Source organism: Quercus lobata, chromosome 10, assembly GCF_001633185.2.
Source record: "Quercus lobata isolate SW786 chromosome 10, ValleyOak3.0 Primary Assembly, whole genome shotgun sequence".
Classification (NCBI taxonomy): domain Eukaryota; kingdom Viridiplantae; phylum Streptophyta; class Magnoliopsida; order Fagales; family Fagaceae; genus Quercus; species Quercus lobata.
The window spans coordinates 18,957,288-18,976,720 of NC_044913.1; the positions used below are offsets into that span (position 1 = coordinate 18,957,288).

Consider the following 19,433-nt stretch of genomic DNA (forward strand, 5'->3'; position numbering starts at 1 on the left):
TTTTTAAGAAATCTCAAAACACTCAGAAATGGTACGTCAAAATTGACCGGTATCGAAATATATCGTTCTATTGGACAAACCGAATCAGGCCCCGAAACGGTATTCATAACATTATTTACGATCCAACAAGTGTTTATTGTTGTGGAAAATAGCAAACTTAAAATATGTTAAAGACTAGAAGAAGGTACAGGATTACGGTATTGTCCTTTTACGCGTTTTGCCAAAAATCAAAATCATTTTGTTACGAGAGAGATGAAGGCAAAAGAGCTGTGAAAAAAATTTGGAAGACAAGCCCATGGCCAAGGTTGTGGAGAATTGACTTTATTCAAAAAAAAAAACTCTTTCGTTTCTAGTATTGAAGGTTTTCTACGTTATCGAAGGTATTTTTACATTTGAGCTTATATATGATAATAATTTTCATGGTTTTCTTGGTTCTTATTTCTTGTTTTTTTGGAGGAAAAGTTTTATAAATCTCTCTTAAATACATAATTTGAGCTTTTAAAATCAGTTTAGACCAAGGGTCCTCAAAATCCAATATCAAAAACCAAATAATTAAAAGACATACCCATTATAGATTTTTTACACCACCACCAATTATCATTATCTGATGATGTGGTTAATCATAAGTTGTAAAAAATTATTTTCACATTCACCTATCACTTTTTTTTTTAATATTTATCATAAAAAAAAAATTCATATCTATAATGTGACACAAAAGTTACGTTACTGTATTAAACTTTGGACTTGGTGTGCATATGAAAAGGACACATGCTTTCGACTTGGAGATGTTGACCCGCCTCTTAGAGTTAGAGATATCCAAAATTGTATGACACATAAAATATAAGAAAACAACCAGTCAAAAAAAGACAAATAGCTACCTCGCGACCCAGTTATAGTTCGACACAATAAACAACAAGACAATTTTTTTAACCCAAAAAAGAAAAAGTCAGCCAATACGAATGGTTCAGGCCAGTCAGCCATTGAATTCAACATTTTTCTGTAGCTGACCCAGTTATAGTTCCAGGCTATAAATAAGAGTTGAGAGCCTCATTACCTTCATTCAAAACCTTTCTTTTTCTACAACATATATACACAAAAACCAGAACAAAAACCTAATAATCCTCATCAGTATTTCTCACGATATAAACCCTCTCATTCCTCTCACAACCCTCACAAACTCTCTCTCTCAAGATCTACTTCTTGTTCACAAGCGCTCAAAATATTCACAACAACAAGAAGCTCTCTTCATCAAAACTATTTCTTTATACTATTTTGTTGCTTTTGATCTAACCCTTTGTTTCACAGGCTTTGATTCTTTGATTTCTTTAATTTCTAACTGTTACTAATAGTATCTTTTTGTAGGGGTTTGTGTTCTCTCTCTCTCTCTCTCTCTGTTTTTTCTTTTTTGTCTATAAATATAAATATAAATATATATATATATATATATATATATATTGTTGTTGTTTGTGCTAGAGTTATGGACTCAGGATCATTGAATTCTTCTTCATCAAAGAAAAAGAGTTCCAAAGAAAACTTGGATAGATTTATTCCAAACCGATCAGCAATTAATTTTGATTATGCGCGCTCTATGCTGAATGAAGGGAGGAAAGGCAAAGAGAACCCACCTGCAAGCTCACCCCCCAGAGAGGCCTACAGGAAGCATCTGGCAGAGGCCCTCAACATGACCGGGACTCGAATTCTCCCTTTCAAGAACAAGCCCCCTGCTCTCTTCTCTTCTCAGCAGCAGGGTAAGCCCACCAAGCCCAAGCGAAGCATTCCTCAGACTTCTGAGAGGACATTAGATGCCCCTGACCTTGTGGACGATTACTACTTAAATTTAATGGACTGGGGAAGCTGCAATGTTCTTGCAATTGCTCTTGGAAATACAGTTTATCTTTGGGATGCTTCTAATGGTTCTACTTCACAACTTGTCACCGTTGATGAAGGAAAAGGCCCGATTACAAGTGTTAGCTGGGCTCCTGATGGCCAGCACATTGCCATTGGCTTGAACAACTCAGAAGTACAGTTGTGGGATTTAACATCTAAGGAACAGCCAAGAACTTTGCCAGGAGGCCACACATTGAGAGTTGGATCACTGGCATGGAACAACAATCACATCCTTACCACTGGAGGAATGGACAGTCTGATCATTAACCATGATGTAAGAGTCGGATCACATATTGTCGAAACCTACAGAGGTCATAAGCAAGAGGTTTGCGGGCTGAAATGGTCACCCTCAGGCCAGAAATTGGCAAGTAGAGGAAATGATAAACTACTATTCATATGGGACAGATCAAGGACATCTTCAAATTCACCAACGCAATGGGCTCACAGGCTCGAAGATCACACATCTGCAGTGAAAGCTCTTGCTTGGTGTCCTTTCGAGAGCAATTTGCTAGCCTCTGGTGGAGGTAGAGATGGTAAATGCATAAAGTTTTGGAATACTCATACTGGTGCATGCTTGAATTCTGTGGACACTGGCTCTCAGGTTTGTTCATTATTGTGGAACAAGAATGAGAGAGAGCTGCTCAGCTCTCATGGGTCTACTCAGAACCAGCTTACTCTCTGGGAATATCCATCAATGGTGAAGATGGCCGAGCTCACTGGTCATACTTCCAGAGTTCTGTTTATGGCTCAGAGCCCAGATGGTTGCACAGTGGCATCAGCAGCAGCAGATGAAAAAATCAAATTCTGGAATGTCTTTGGAGACCCCCAAGCAGCAAAACGTGCTCCAAAAGCAAACCCCGATCCCTTTTCCCAGGTTATCCGATAGTGAAACTACTCAACAACGGGACAATGCAAAACGCCAATCCGAATTAAATTTTACTTTTTTTGTTTGTTTGTTTGTTTGAAGAAAGATAGTGATGTAAAGTTTTACTTTTTGGCTGAATGTGTAAGGATAGTAATATACTTGGTATTATGTTTAAAGTTCTGATTACTCTCAACTCGAGAAAGTTTGTGTTGTATTCTCCTAATTTTTCTTAGTGAAAACATTTGCCTCAAAAAAAAAAAAAAAAAAGTATATATATATATATATACACACACACACAAGAACCAAAAGAGAAAACCTCTCAATCAAATGGCTTCGGTTCTTCTTTTACCTTCATCTTCTTCTTCATGTTGTTGTTCAAGGAAAATCAATGCTGCTATTTATGTCCCAAAGCTTCCAAAACTCTCTCTCTCTCTGTTGAATATCTTGTAAATATTTGAGTCTGGTAGATATTTGTCACATAGAATATCTTGGAGATATTATCTTGTAGCTATTAGTTTAGTAGTTTTTGTATTTTAGTTTTGTATATAGCAGTGCTTGTAATACACGGGTGTAGATATTACAGAGCATACTTAGTTAGTTAGGCCACTTGTCATGTTTGTATTGGTTGATTGTATTGCTTGACTTGGTCATTTGGTTGCTCTGTTTATGCTCTATAAAGAAACAGAGTCAATTATTTTTAATATATACGAAATCATTTTTCTCAAAGCTTAGAATGTTCATTCTCTCTCTCTGCCTGCCTTCATGTCTTTGCATGCTTTCCGATATTGTTGAACTTTCTTCGAGCTTGCATTCTTGATTTCAACATGGTATTAGAGCTGAACTAGATCACAAAATCGTTCAAGTCTGGTATTCTCTGATTCTTCCTAGTTCAATTTCGTTTTTTGATTTCTTGGTGCTTCTTTCAAATCAATTAGAAATTTTCTTCATTATGTTTTTGATTGATTCTTGCACTAAGTTCATCACTCTCTAGATCTTGATTTCTTTAGCATATTGAAATCTAGATTCTTTTTCTTCATAATTGGAAATTGATTTCTTTCCAATCTTAGGGTTTCAATTCCTGATTTGCAGTGAGTTCATCAAGATTGTAAATTGAATCTTAATTTGATTTCTTAGGGTTTCATTTCCCAATTTGTTGTTCTCTGTTGTGATTTCATCAAGATTGTATATTGAATCTTGATTTGATTTGGATGTACATCATATCACTTCATTCATTGTTCTTTGAAGAATTCTCTGGAAAGTCTGGTTTTTTTTTTTTTTTTTTTTCTTTTGCCAATTCTTGTTTGGGACTCTGTATCTTCATCATTGTACTAAGTATGACTGAAAGTACATCTAGTGCAACTGCTCGTATTGTCCAGCCTTGGGAAATTTCCTCTAGTCCATATTTCCTATCCAGTGGTGATAATCCTGGTGTTTCATTGGTCGTTCAACCTCTTACTTAGGAGAATTATAACACTTGGAATAGGGCTATTCTAATATCTTTGGATGCCAAAACCAAACTAGGGTTCATTGATGGCTTAATTTCTAAGCAACAATCCATTAACCATCCTCTGTACACATCTTGGTGTAAATGTAATAGCACAGTATTAGCTTGGTTGTTCAATTCTATTTCTAAGGATTTACAATCAAGCATAGTGTATTTCAAGATTACAAGAGAGGTCTGACTTGACCTACAATACAGGTTTGGACAAGGTAATGGTCCTAGGATCTTCGAATTAAGGAAGAAAGTTAGCTCTTTAACTCAAGAGGATTTAAGTATCAATGCATACTACACAAAGTTTAAGGGTCTTTGGGATGAATTTTCTACCTATAGAACCTGTACTTGTGGACACCATGTGGAGGATTGTACTATGTCATTCTTGATGGGACTGAATGAGACTTATACTGCAATCAGAGGTCAAATTCTTTTTATGGATCCCATACCTCCTTTGAGTAAGGTTTTCTCTCTTTTGCTTCAAGATGAGAAGCAAAGAAAGGTTAGTGTTGGGAAGAAGGTTTTCACTGACACAGCAGCTGCATTGGCAGCATTGGGACCTAAGTCTAGTGGTAATGTCAAGAATTTCAATAAGTCAAGGACTGGCAGACCTCAATGCACTCACTGTGGTGCTTTGGGACATGTAGTTGATAAATGTTATAAACTACATGGTTACCCTCCTGGGTACAAGTTCAAGAACAAGTCTCAAACCTTTGCAAGCAATCTGGTTACAACTGAGGATACCTCTAATGAACCTGTCTCCCTCACCAGAGTTGAGTATCAACAACTGGTTGGTTTACTAAATTCACAATGTCATTTTGGTACTCAAGCCCCACCAGAAGCAAGTTTTGCCACTACCTATCAGGTTGCTAGCATCATAACTCAGGAGGCCTTTACACACTGCAGTGCACTTCACAGGTCACTCTACCAGATTCTGTTTCTGAGGCTTTGTCTATGTTGTCATCATGTTTTCATGGCAAAAGTGTTAATTCTTGTAATCTTGATTCTTCTGATAGTGTTTTTAGGCTATGGCACTATAGATTAGGTCATCCATTTTCACAAAGATTGACTTTGTGGAATAATATTGTACCTGATATCAAATCTTGCAATAATACTAAGTCTTTTGATTGTCACATTTGTCCTTTAGTTAAATAGCACAAATTGCCTTTTACTCATTCTTCTAGCATTTCTTTATCTTGCTTTGATTTGGTTCATGCTGACATTTGGGGACTATATTCCACTCCTTCCCTGAATGGATCAAAGTATTTTCTCACTTTGGTTGATGATTATAGCAGGTGTACTTGGGTATATTTGTTGAAGCACAAGTCTGATGCTTCAACCTTAATTCCATCCTTCTTTCATATGATTTTGACCCAATTTAATGTTCCTATCAAAGTGTTTAGGTCAGACAATGGACCTGAATTTTCCCTTTCTTCCTTTTATGCTTCTAAGGGTATCATTCATCAATTGTCTTGTGTTGAAACTCCACAACAAAATGTTGTGGTTGAAAGAAAACATAGGCATCTTTTAAATGCTGCTAGAGCCTTAAGATTTCAGGCTAATTTGCCTTTGAAATTTTGGGGGGATTGTGTCTTGACAGCAACATATCTCATTAATAGGCTTCCTAATCCATTGTTACAAAATCTTACTCCTTATGAGAAACTCTTAGGTTATCCTTCTACCTATGATCATCTTAAGTCTTTTGGCAGTCTGTGTTATGCTTCAACCTTAACTAGACATAGAACAAAATTTGATCCTAAAGCTAAAGCATGCATTTTCATTGGCTATCTTTTTGGTACCAAAGGTTATAAATTGTATGATTTAGCTTCTAAAACTGTTTTCTTGTCTAAGGATGTCATTTTTAAGAAGTTCATTTTCCCTTTCAAACATTGGACTTCTAAACTTGTCATATCTTCTACTTCCAATTCTTCTCTTATATTTCCACCTCAAAATTCGGTTCCAGATATTCCTCCTACTGTTTCTGCAGAATTTTCTCTTCCTTTCTCTTCTGTTGATCCTGCTGTTCCCCCAGATGAATTTCTTGACCTTGTGCATTCTGATTCAGTTCCTTCTCCATCTGTTTTTGTTCATTCTGATCATAATGAACTTCTTGATCCTATTTCTTCTCCTGTACTTGAGTTACCACTTGTTAGAAGGTCTTCTCGACCTCATAAGCCATCTTCATATCTTCATGACTATCATTGTAATCTTGCATCTGCTCATGTGTTAGCCACTGCTTCTCTACCTCAATCTCATGATTCTTCTATTTCTGATAGTTCAGGTATTCTTTACGCTCTTTCTTGTACTCTTTCATATAATAGATTGTCTACTTCACATACGGCTTTTGCCATTGCTTTGACTGTTGCCAAGGAACCTATCTCTTATGCTCAAGCATTGATTGATCCTTTGTGGCAAGCTGCTATGACCAAACTTCCTCCTGGCAAGGTTCCCATTGGCTGCAAGTAGGTATACAAGATTAAACTCAAGGCAGATGGGTCTGTTGAGAGATACAAGGCAAGACTAGTTGCAAAAGGATTCACTCAAGCTGAGGGCATTGATTATTATGAGACTTTCTCTCTTGTGGTGAAGTTTGTCACTGTTAGAACATTGTTGGCTCTTGCTGCTGTTTATGGTTGGCATCTCTCTCAATTGGATGTCAACAATGTCTTTCTTCATGGGGATTTAGATGAGGAGGTGTACATGGTTCCTCCACTTGGATTTGACAACAAGGGGGAGGTCTGTAAGCTCACAAAGTCTCTTTATGGACTCAAGCAAGCTAGTAGACAGTGGTTTGCTAAGTTGTCTGCTACTATCATTGCTGATGGTTTCATTTAATCCAAATCTGACTATTCAATCTTCACCAAGGTCCACAAAGGTTTAATCATCATTTTGCTAGTGTATGTTGATGACATTTTTATAGCTAGCAATAATGTGGAGGCTATCAACACCTTCAAGCTTTCCCTAGACAACAAGTTCAAGCTAAAAGATCTTGGCACTTTGAAGTATTTCTTAGGCCTTGAAGTTTCTAGAACCGAGAAGGGTATTAGTTTATGTCAAAGGAAATTTACCTTGGAGTTGTTGTCTGATACAGGTTTTCTAGCTAGCAAGCCTGCTAATGTGCTAATGTGCCAATGGAGCAGTCTGCCAAATTCAGTAGTTCAATGGGAGAGGATGTTCCTGATTCTTCCTTGTACAGAAGGTTGATAGGTAAATTGCTCTATTTGACACTCACCAGACCAAACATATGCTATTCAGTACACAAACTTAGTTAGTTCATGAGTTCTCCGAAAGTGCCACATTTGTAGGCAGCTTATAGAATTCTTAAATATCTAAAGAAGACACCAGGTCGGGGGTTGTTTCTCTCTGCAAACTCAGAATTGAAGCTTAAGGCTTACTGTGATGCTGACTGGACAGCATGTCCAGATACTAGAAGGTTTATATCAGGTTTTTGTGTCTTTCTTGGTGAGTCTTTGATTTTTTGGAAGTGTAAAAAGCAACAAGTTGTATCAAGATCTTCAGCAGAATCTGAGTACAGATCAATGGCTAGAGTCACAAGTGAACTTGTTTGGTTGATAGCTTTGCTCAAGACTTTTGGACTAGAGCACAATCATGCAGCTTCCCTTTACTGTGATAGCAAGGCAGCTATTTATATTGCTGCAAATCCAGTTTTCCACGACAGAACAAAGCACATAGAAATAGACTGCCACTTCATTAAAGAAAAAATTCAAGCTCGAGTGATCAAGACCTTCCATGTACCTACTAGACACCAGATTGCGGATTTCTTTACTAAGGCACTCGTGTATAAGCAATTTCATTATTTGTTATCCAAGATGAATCTAATCAACATATATAGTGAAAGTTCAAAAACGTGTATAAACACCTCTGAACGTTTAGACCCCCAAATTACAACTTAACCAATTCAAGTAATATGTCAAACAACTAGTGTGTGGAAACTTAATATATGCTATAATATGGAATTGGTAAAAAACTATCTAAGCCAAAACAAAATATAATCCATAGCAGATAATAAAAAGGCAAAGATAGAGAGGAAGGAAGATGCAAACACAAAGACAACACGCGATGTGTTATCGAAAAGGAAACCAAAGCCCTTGGCGTAAAACCTCTCCGCCGCCCTCCAAGCGATAAACAATCCACTAGAAAATACAGTTGGGATACATGGACAGCAATAGACCCTCAAAGCCTAATCTACCCAGTGCACCTAAGCCCTCCAAGCTTCTTGCTTCAACGAGGTTGCGCCGAACCTTTTTCTTTTCTAGCTTCCCGGATTCCGCTACTAGACCGTAGTATCAACCAATGAAGATTGGTTCCTTCCTAACTGCTTCCCAGAAATCCAAACAGCTGTCTCACAGTGATGATGATGGTGAGAACCAGGTTTGGTATAATGCCTCTCAAGGATTTGACAATGGAGAGGAAGAGAGTTGAGGAATTTGAAGAGACTCTAAGGTATAGATTGTGGGTGAATCAATCTTGTTTTTCTTTAGGGTTTCTCTCTCAAAAATCTCTCTAGAAGCTCTCTCACAATCGTGGGTAAAAGGGGTATTTATACTGGAGTGGGAGAGGAATGTGAAACATCAGGTTTTACAAAACAGGGGTGGCTCGCAGCTTGACCTCGCGGCTTGACTAAGTCGCGAGATCCAGTCGCGAGATAACCGTATAGCCAGTTGTCCTGTTTTGTCCTGTAGTGCTCCAGCTTGCATGACTGTTCACCTTCCAGCATGCTTGGCACGTGTGCTGCATCTGGCGGCTTGCAGCCCCGAGTCACCCACAAGTCCCAGCCGCGAGTCTCTGTTTTCTTGCACACTCTTGAGCAATCTTCACTCTAACTCACTCACTACCCTTACATCAAACCCACCTAAATACAGGGTTACTAAATGCTGAATTACAAGCAAATTTGGTACGGAATAAAGCCAATTAGATGGTTGAATAAATTCAACCTTACAATCTCCCCCTTTGGCTATTTCGTGACAAAACCCTAAAACAGACTCTAGACTTAACATGTGAGTTGGGAACAGTTGAACAAAACTCACTCACACCTAACTCTAGAAGCTGTGAAGCACTTGAATCATATGAACATAATACTCCTGAAACACAACAATACACCATGATCATTGTAAGCAGAAAATTATAAAATGCATATGAAACAGGCAATATGTGATCAAGCAAAGATGGAGTTAAGAAACAAATCATGGCTTGATCAACCAAGTGAACACCACAAGGTAGTGATCACAGTGCTCATTCACACTTGGAATGAACACAAGGACATACAAGTTAACAAGCACAAGGCAAGACACTTGTATGTTCAACACTCAACCAATGCATAATACACAAGGTATATGCATCTAGGAACAATCCTACAAGGGCACAAGAGTGACAGTACATAAACCAAAATGCAAGACATTTAGATTAAAGTACTGATTTCAACATAGCATAAAGGCTGCAATAAGCAAGGTACAAACCATAAAGCCTACAAACTATGCATAAAACATAAACCCTAAAAGCTTACAAAAGCACATGGGTACAAACACAAAACATCCTGAATAACATCATCAAAATATATTAAAGTTTAAACCAAGAGTATAGGTTAAGAGTTAGAAACAACTATACACCAAAAACACAGTGTATCAAACCCATAAAAACACTAAGAGTACCCAAAACATAAACATATATAAACAAAGTCTCTGAATTTGACAACTCCCCCTCAACACATTACTCCCCCTTAAGAGCTGCTTTTCTGCTTCTCAATCATCAATGTCATTATCAACAGAAAGAAACATCTCCCCCTTTTTGACAGGAATGGCCAAAGGGTTACTGTTCAGGCTGAGTGGTGAAGCTGTCAAGTTTTGTAGACAAAACATCAATCTGGTCCTGCATGGCTCTCATCCTCTCAGAGTGCTCATTCTGGACTTCTCTGATCCCATCAAGTCGTTCCAAAATGATTTGGAAAGCATCTGGAGGTGTCTCTGAAGAAGTTGATGCTCTAGGTCTTTTGCCACTCCTCCTGGGTGTTGAGGTTGATGCATGTCCTGCTGCCTCTGCTTCAGTCTCCATTGGGACACCCTCTCCTTCATCACCTTCATCTTCTTCTCCTGGAAGCCTAACACTTATCCTTTTACAGGTAAGCTTGTTAATTGCAGAAAGTGTGGACATGGGACTGATGTCTTGAAGGATTGGAACACCCTTCCTTCTAAAAGTCCTCATTAGCAAACTGGGAAAGATCAATTTTGGCCTAGAGGTTGTTCTTGTCTCATCCACAATGGTATCATATATGTGGGAACTTATGTCAATGAAATTCTTTTCTTTGAGATCCATCAGGAAAATTGCTCTGGCACAGTTGATTGTAGTCAACTTCTTTATGGGATAGAGGTTAAACATCATGATTATTGTTAGACACCTCATGTCCACTGGAAAGGCAGTGGTATTCAAACATTTCCCTTCCCTCTGCCCACCTATCCTTTGTTGAACTGTTTCAATAGAAACACTCATATCCTTGTAATTGATAAATTCCTCATCTTCTAAGCCTTCAAGCCCTAGTACATCATCTATGACATGTGCATCCAAAATGAATTCTTTACCTCTAACCCAGCAACTTAACTCATTCTCCTTTATCACAGCATTTGAGTAAAATTCCCTAATCAGGGGTTCACACACTACAGGGAAATCATTCAGAAGCTTTTCCCATCCTCTTCCTTCAAAACAGCTGGGGATAAAGGTTTGTCTTAAGTCCTCCAAATCTACAATCTTTCTTGAATAATTCCTGCTTTCAAGAAGTTATCCTTGTATCTCTCAAAGTGATGAACTGACCTAAACAGTTTAGAATCCATTTTCAATCTTTTGTCAGCATTCTTTGCAGGAGTTTTCTTCTTCGGAGGTGAGGGAGCCATCTGTGAACAATCAGAAGAGGCCAATACAGCATAGAACAATATATGTGCAGAACAAGTCAGTACCATGTAATTAACAAAGAGATTTCATCCATACAAATGAACTTTGAATATTTAAACATAAGCTACTTAGATCAATCACATGGATAAACAAGCCTAAGATAGGAAACACATATAAAAACATCAGATATAGAAACTATCCTAAAGGCAGATATATGACAATGAGACAGATAATGGAAAATGATATGGCTCATAAACAGCATTGTGAAACTAACAGATGCACCCAATGGATTTACACAATAGAGCATGCACATTCAGCACAGTAAAACTCACAACCTCAAACGGAACAATTTGAAACAGCTCAACAGCTCAAGTTCAAATAATTAAAAGAAACACTTAGTAAAGCACAGGATGAAGAGAAAAAAGGAAACAACTAAGACCAAATCAATTTCTAGCAACAGTATCCGCAGGCTAAGTATGAACAAGAGCAATATTTGAAACACAAACCCATCTCTAAAATATAAACAGATGCGAAAAATCAAAGGGAAAAACACAAAATCAAGTAGAAATGAGTTCAAAACTTAAAACCCATACTTGAGACTTGAAGAATTTGAGCAGAAAATGTGCAACAATGGAGATTGGAGATGGGAGCACGGAGTGTTTGGGAGGGAGATAGTTTAGAGAGAAGATGAACAGTCACAAATGTTCGAGGGAAAACTGAAAAAGATTTAAAAACTGCTCCTGCTTCTGCCAAACACGCGTTTTTCGCGACTTGATTAAGTCGCCACACAGTCGCCAGTTCAAGCCACCAAGACACTCAAAGACAAAAATTTGAAAAATTCTTCTAAGTGTTTTTCGCGACTGGAAGGTCTACCTGCGAGTGAGTCGCGAGCTGAGCCACGAAAATCTCTGAGTAACCTTCGCGACTGGACCTTCCACTCGAGAACAAGTCGCCAAAAATGACCCGCGAAGACGCGACTAAGGCACGCGACTTGACATACCCGCGACTGAGCCGCCAAAACATGGCAAAACTGGATTTTTGAAATTTTCAGATTTTTCAAACAAAATACTTTCCAAAAACACTTAAAACACTCAAAAATCTTTTTGTGCTTGATTTAACAAAGATTGAGCATGTGAAAACACATTTCATCAAGTACAATCACACAAATGAATATGGCATTTATTGAACATAAACTTGTGTGTTGTGTGTGGATATCAACAATGAGATAGACTTTAGTCTAATGTGAAATTTCAATGATCAATTCAACCAAGACATGCACAATTAGCACTAGATCATGTGACCCATCTCAATTATAGAAATATGTATATATGACCTCCCACAAAACTTGATAACATTAATTTGGAGCTTTACATTTAACTCCACTTTCAATCATAACATTTGATCTTTTTGATCTTTTGAGTCAATCACCTCTCATTGTGAGAGTGACATTTGATATTTCACTTTAATGAACAAGCCTTTGCCTTTTTGAATAAACATTCACTTTAATATAAGGTCGCTTACCCTTTTTCCTAGTCAAATACTAGAATGTGCGACAGGCTTTTGCAGCTCAATATCTCTTTTCATTTGGAGATTTACATTTGGTGAGCTTTTTTTAGCAAAACAAAAATAAAAAGTGGGAAGATATATAGATACAAGTCTATGCATGTCTCAAAATCAATATAACCATTCACTAATCATTCATGACAAGTTTGAAGATTTATTTACAACAATCACATAGATTTCAAGATTTTTCCCATAGTGATATGAGTGCATGAAAACAAGCAATGCTCGAAAATGCACAAAGCCATTAGCACAAAGGTACAAGGCAAAACAAGTTTTGAGACAAAAACTCAACAAAACAATCAAGCTTTTTGATTTTCTAATTTTTTATGTGATTTTTGGATTTTTGACACAAGAAACAAAAAGATTGATAAGACAAAATTAAAAATATGCACAAGTAGACAAGCAAACAACCAACAGCAAAAACAGCAAGCAAAACAAACAAACATTGTCATAAAGCATAGGAAGTATTAATGCATGGACATGTTGTAATGCTTATGCATGAGTACCCTTTTTCACCCACACGTCACTTGCGTTTGGGGTGATTTCCTTATAGGATTGGGTACGGGAGTTAGGGCTTTCAAACCTTCGTGAGAAGCTTTCTAAGCAGTTGGTGAATGCACCAATCATCTTCATCACGTTCATCATTTTGGGATCACCATTCTGATCTCTAGATTGATCAGCTACGCAAATTCTTCTATCATTTCTAGGTCCTCCTGACCTTTGAGGAGTTGCACTATTTTTTGCTCTCAGCTTTTGGCAATTTGGTCGAGTATGCCCTTGAAGTCCGCAGTAATGACACACATAAGTTGCTCTAGAACCTCTTTGTGGTTGTGGGCGTGACTTGGCACGAGATTTAGACCTGCCCACAGATTGATTACGGGGATTCAGCATCCGTTGGTTCACCACATTCTTCTTCTCCTCCACCTCGAGCTTCTCACCAGTAAGGTCAGCTATAACTGGATCTTTGGCCTTTACAAACTTCACTTCTTTAGTGACATTTCCAGATGAACTACTTCCTCCGGTATATCCCAATCCGGATTTGTCTGAAAAGCTCTTTTGAGATGAGATAACATCATCTAGCTTCTTGGTGGTGACCCTCTCTATTTTAGCATTTGCTTGCACAACCTCATTCTCAAGAAATCTCACTTTTGTGTAAGTTTCGGACAACTCACCATTCAGTGTTTCTATCTCACATTTGGCCTCCCTATATCGGATTAGGAGACTTTTGTAGTCCTCCTCAACCTTCTTTATTTTTCTCACAGCAGCCTTGGCCACCCTTGTGTACTCACCCGACTTCTCCAAGAGTGAGTTATAATTCTCTTAAAGATTTGCTGTGCTTTCATCTTCTTCAACATCTGATTCTTCAACAATTCCTAGTGATTCATCATCACTATGTTCTCCAAGGTCTCGTACAAGCAGATTCAACTCATCTGAAGACTCAACATGAGCAATAGTCATAAAAGCTGAATAGTTCCCCTCTCCATCACAGCTCTCTTCAGATTCTGAGTCAGACGAATCCGAGTCACTCAAAGTCATGGCATACACTTTACCTTTCGATTTCAAATAATTCGGACATTCCTTCTTAAAGTGTCCATGCCCGTTACATTCGAAACAAGTGACACCTTGTGTGGGTTGGGATTTTTTTCCATCTTTCTTTTTGAAATCCCTTTTCTCCCTTCCAGAACTTTGGAATTTTCTTTTATCATCAAATTTGCCATTATTTTTGAATTTCAAGAACTTTCTGAAATTTTTGACAAGGTATGCAACATCTTTGTCAACCACATCTTCTCCCGATGAGTCTTGATCTTCCACCTTCTCATTAATGGTCTTTAGGGCAAGAGATTTACCCTTCCGTTGATTTGGCAGCGACATCTCATAAGTCTGCAGAGAACCAACCAGCTCCTGTACTTTGATGTCATCAAGGTCCTTGCTCTCTTCAATCGCTGTCACTTTAGCACAAAAACTTTCCGGTAATGATCGAAGGATCTTCCTTACAATCTTTGAATCCTTCGTTTTCTCCCCCAAGTTGGACTTGCTGACAACCACCTCATTTAGCTTCCCATAGAAAGAGTCAAAAGACTCATCCTCACTCATTTTGAGCTCCTCAAACCGAGTGGTCAGCATTTGTAACTTGGTGTCTTTCACTTTCTTCGTGCCTTTATAGGTGATTTCCAAAATCTCCCATGCTTCTTTGGCAATGGTAATGTGAGAAATCCTGTGAAATTCATCTGGAGATACACCACAGAAAATAGCATTGAGTGCTTTACTGTTAGCATTAGATGCAGCAAGTGCTGCCTTATCCCAAGTGGATTTGGCTGCCTCAGGTCTGGTCCAACCTATCTCAACAGCATCCCAAACGGATTCATCAATAGAACACAGAAAAGCTCTCATGCGAACCTTCCAAAAAGCATAATCACTACCATCAAAATATGGAGGTGCATTTAGGGATTGAGACCTATCCATCTCAAAAGGGAGTCAAGGATCACACAATGGTAATGAAACCAATAGCAGTGTACCCGCTCTGATACTAATTGAAAGTTCAAAAACGTGTATAAACACCTTTGAACGTTTAGACCCCCAAATTACAACTTAACCAATTCAAACAATATGTCAAACAACTAGTGTGCGGAAACTTAACATATGCTATAATATGGAATTGATAAAAAACTATCTAAGCCAAAACAAAATATAATCCACAGCAGATAATAAAAAGGCAAAGATAGAGAGGAAGGAAGATGCAAACACAAAGACAACACGCGATGTGTTATCGAAGAGGAAACCGAAACTCTCGGCGTAAAACCTTTCCGCCGCCCTCCAAGCGGTAAACAATCCACTAGAAAATACAGTTGGAATACATGGACAGCAATAGACCCTCCAAGCCTAATCTACCCAGTGCACCTAAACCCTCCAAGCTTCTTGCTCCAACGAGGTTGCGCCGAACCTTTTTCTTTTCTAACTTCCTGGATTCCGCTACTAGACCGTAGCATCAACCAATGAAGATTGGTTCCTTTCTAACTGCTTCCCAGAAATCCAAATAGCTGTCTCACAGTGATGATGATGGTGAGAACCAGGTTTGGTATAATGCCTCTCAAGGATTTGACAATGGAGAGGAAAAGAGTTGAGGAATTTAAAGAGACTCTAAGGTATAGATTGTGGGTGAATCAATCTTGTTTTTCTTTAGGGTTTCTCTCTCAAAAATCTCTCTGGAAGCTCTCTCACAATCGTGGGTAAAAGGGGTATTTATACTGGAGTGGGAGAGGAATGTGAAACGTCAGGTTTTACAAAACAGGGGTAGCTCGCGGCTTGACCTCGCGGCTTGACTAAGTCGCGAGATCCAGTCGCGAGATAACCGTATGGCCAGTTGTCCTGTTTTGTCCTGTAGTGCTCCAGCTTGCATGACTGTTCACCTTCCAGCATGCTTGGCACGTGTACTGCGTCTAGCGGCTTGCAGCCGCGAGTCACCCGCGAGTCCCAGCCGCGAGTCTCTGTTTTCTTGTATACTCTTGAGCAATCTTCACTCTATCTCACTCACTACCCTTACATCAAACCCACCTAAATATAGGGTTACTAAATGCTGAATTACAAGCAAATTTGGCACGGAATAAAGCCAATTAGATGGTTGAATAAATTCAACCTTACATAGAGTTCATCTAGAGGGGGAGTGTTGAATATCTTGTAAATATCTGAGTCTTGCAGATATTTGTCACATAGAATATCTTGGAGATATTATCTTGTAGCTATTAGTTTAATAGTTTTCGTATTGTAGTTTTGTATATAGCAGTGCTTGTATTACACGGGTGTAGATATTACAGAACATACTTAGTTAGTTAGGCCACTTGTCATGTTTGTATTGATTGATAGTATTGCTTCACTTGGTCATATGGTTGCTCTGTTTCTACTATATAAAGAAACAGAGTCAGTTATTTTAATATATACGAAATCATTTTTCTCAAAGCTTAGAATGTTCATTCTCTCTCTCTGCATGCTTTCCGCCATTACTGAACATTCTTTGAGCTTGCATTCTTGATTTCAACACTCTCAGTTCCAAAAATACCAATGAGAAATCTAGGTGAGGAACTGAATATAAGAGACGGGTTCATAAGCACAATCCCAGTAGAAAAGATCAATGATAGATCACACAACTCTGGTACAAATATTGTTACCACTCAACTCTATGCTATCTTAGAGGCTGTAGCTGATAGAGTAGAGATGCACGCCAACATTGGAGAACAACGTGACAATTGGAATACCCATCTTCTAAACTCCATCAACATGATAACTCTCACTGCTGCAACAATGGCTGGCGTTGCAGCCATAGCTGGTGGCATTGGAATGCCACTTTTGGCATTGAAATTATCGTCTACACTTTTGTATTCGGCGGCCACCGGAATGCTGCTAATAATGAACAAAATTCAGCCTTCACAGCTTTCTGAAGAACAACGTAATGCTACAAGATTGTTCAAGCAGCTCCAGAGCCAAGTCCAAACCTTGCTCGCCATTGGAACTCCAACTCAAGAAGATGTGAAGGAGGTGATGGAAAAGGTTTTGGCCCTTGATAAAGCTTACCCGCTTCCCTTGCTTAGTGCAATGCTTGAAAAATTCCCTGCAAAGTTTGAGCCAGCTGTTTGGTGGCCTAAAAATCAAGTACTACAGAAGAAAAACTTTTTACATGAAGGAAAACAATTTAACAATGGATGGAGTGAGGAACTCGAAATGGAAATGAGAGAGGTTGTTAAGGTGGTGGAGAGAAAAGACATTGAGGACCATGTAAGACTTGGCAACTTGGCATTGAAGATCAACAAGACTTTAGCTATCTCAGGTCCATTACTCACAGGCATTGCAGCCTTGGGCTCCGCTTTTGTTGATAATGGATCATGGGCACCAATAGTAGCAGTGGCTGCTGGGGCTTTAGCTAGCACAGTTAATGCTTTTGAGCATGGTGGACAAGTTGGGATGGTGATTGAGATGTATAGAAACTGTGGTGGATTTTTCCAGCTATTGAAAGATTCAATTGAAACCACACTTGAGGAAAGAGATTTTGAGAAAAGAGAAAATGGGGAATTGTTTGAAATGAAGGTGGCTTTGAAACTTGGGAGAAGCTTATCACAACTCAGAGAACTTGCTAGAAAGTCAGCTTCTTCTCATATAGACGAAGTCGCAAGCAAACTTTTCTTGTTTTGGATATTTCGTGTATAGTTAAATCAATTTTTTGATTTATCAATTGTTTATAACTTAATTTACTCATTGTACAATCTTCTAACATAGAAAAAATATTTAATTCTCAAATTTTATATTAGCTACTTGTGCAAAAAGAGTTCGAAAAAGAATATGCATGTATGTATTTTCTTAGTTTCTAACATAAAATAAAATGAAAATTGGACCAAAGACCTAAATTAAATAAATTTGATACTTAAATAATTCAATTGAACGAAAGTAAAATTAAATGACTGAAATGAATTTCAGTCAAATGGTCAAATTTAGCTGGTGCAATTTGCATTTTCGCATTATTTTTTTATTAACTAATTTTGGCATCTTTTTTTTTTTTTTTTTTTTTGAAACTATTGTGCATTGAAAATTGCAATTTTAAGGGCATTTGAGTTTTATTTTAATTATAATTTAATAGCTGTGCATTCTTGTTTTAATGAACTAGTTTGTAATCCCATACATATACATGGGATACATTTACAAATAAGCATCACTAAATGCATATTAAATTTTTACTTAGTTAATATATAAAGTATATAATGTTTACATATTTGAAAAGAGATGGGTTCAAGTTACACCTGGTGTAACTTTATAAGAGTTACACCTTTTTATAACCATTGATTTTCAAAATATCTAATGGCTAAAAAGAAAACATCATTATGTATATTATTAATAAATACTTACCTAATTAATAACATTCTTATTATCTCTCTCCTTATTAATTACACTCACAAATCTACTAACCTTTAGTGGGAGAGAGAAAACAAACAGCAAATATGGCAAGACCGTGTATATTGCTCCAATCTACCACCACCTTCTCTCTCAACTTGTGACTCATTTTCTCATTTTGTTAATTAGGAACAAAATTTTCATATTCTCTTAACTGTTTTGTTTCTTGGTTTTGTGCTCACCGACAATTGACTCAGGAATTTGATAGAGGTAAATTATTTAGCTTGATTACAAGAATAAATATTAGAGAGCAAAAACTAAGAGCAAACGCCATCCAATTTTTCATTTCAATTATTAAATTGCTAAAATTTTTATTAAGAGGAAAAAAAGGGAATGAAGGAATGATAAGAATCAAATCAGCAGCACTCCAAGCAAGCAAAGTGATTGACTTTCAGTTTCATCTCTTTGTTATTCCATCTCCAGGCCAAAGTCCATTTACTCTGCCTCTTCAATCTTACTCCTCGTTGAAGACCACCTTAATGGTGTTTGGAGAGTGAAATTTATATATTAAAAAAATCAAAATTTTTAATATGAATATGAGCAAAACTTCTCTACCCAAATTACTTTTCCTCTGGTACTACTTCAACTTCTATTCTACCCTTTTATCTTTTATATTTCGCTAATCCATTTCTATGTCCTTAACTGTGTCAAAAACCAAAAACAATATAAAGAGAAAAGATTACATAAATACGTATGAGAGAGAGAGAGAGGGAGGAAGAGGGAGAGAAATAAGTATACATTTTTTGGGTTAAGAGATAAGTATGGAATATCATAAATAAGGAATAATAAATG

The 19,433-nt window shown here is 37.6% G+C and overlaps 2 protein-coding genes across 2 annotated transcripts; both read left to right on the forward strand.

Annotated features, from left to right (window-relative positions):
- The first annotated feature begins 1,477 nt into the window (after positions 1-1,477).
- LOC115964461 (cell division cycle 20.1, cofactor of APC complex-like) lies at positions 1,478-2,773 on the forward strand. The gene has a single exon (XM_031083768.1). The coding sequence runs from the start codon at positions 1,478-1,480 to the stop codon at positions 2,771-2,773; it is 1,296 nt and encodes a 431-aa protein (XP_030939628.1).
- Positions 2,774-3,079: 306 nt separating this feature from the next.
- LOC115964462 (probable F-box protein At4g22030) lies at positions 3,080-17,903 on the forward strand. The gene is made up of 2 exons (XM_031083769.1): positions 3,080-3,174; positions 16,739-17,903. The coding sequence occupies exons 1-2, from the start codon at positions 3,080-3,082 to the stop codon at positions 17,901-17,903; spliced, it is 1,260 nt and encodes a 419-aa protein (XP_030939629.1).
- The last annotated feature ends 1,530 nt before the right edge of the window (positions 17,904-19,433 follow it).

What these genes read in the sequence shown, in the direction of transcription:
- LOC115964461 (XM_031083768.1), top strand. Translation starts at nt 1,478, where the DNA reads ATGGACTCAGGATCATTGAATTCTTCTTCATCAAAGAAAAAGAGTTCC.
- LOC115964462 (XM_031083769.1), top strand. Translation starts at nt 3,080, where the DNA reads ATGGCTTCGGTTCTTCTTTTACCTTCATCTTCTTCTTCATGTTGTTGT. An exon ending in GTCCCAAAGCTTCCAAAACT is followed by an intron (nt 3,175 to 16,738) that starts CTCTCTCTCTCT and finishes ATTCTTGATTTC; the next exon opens with AACACTCTCAGTTCCAAAAA.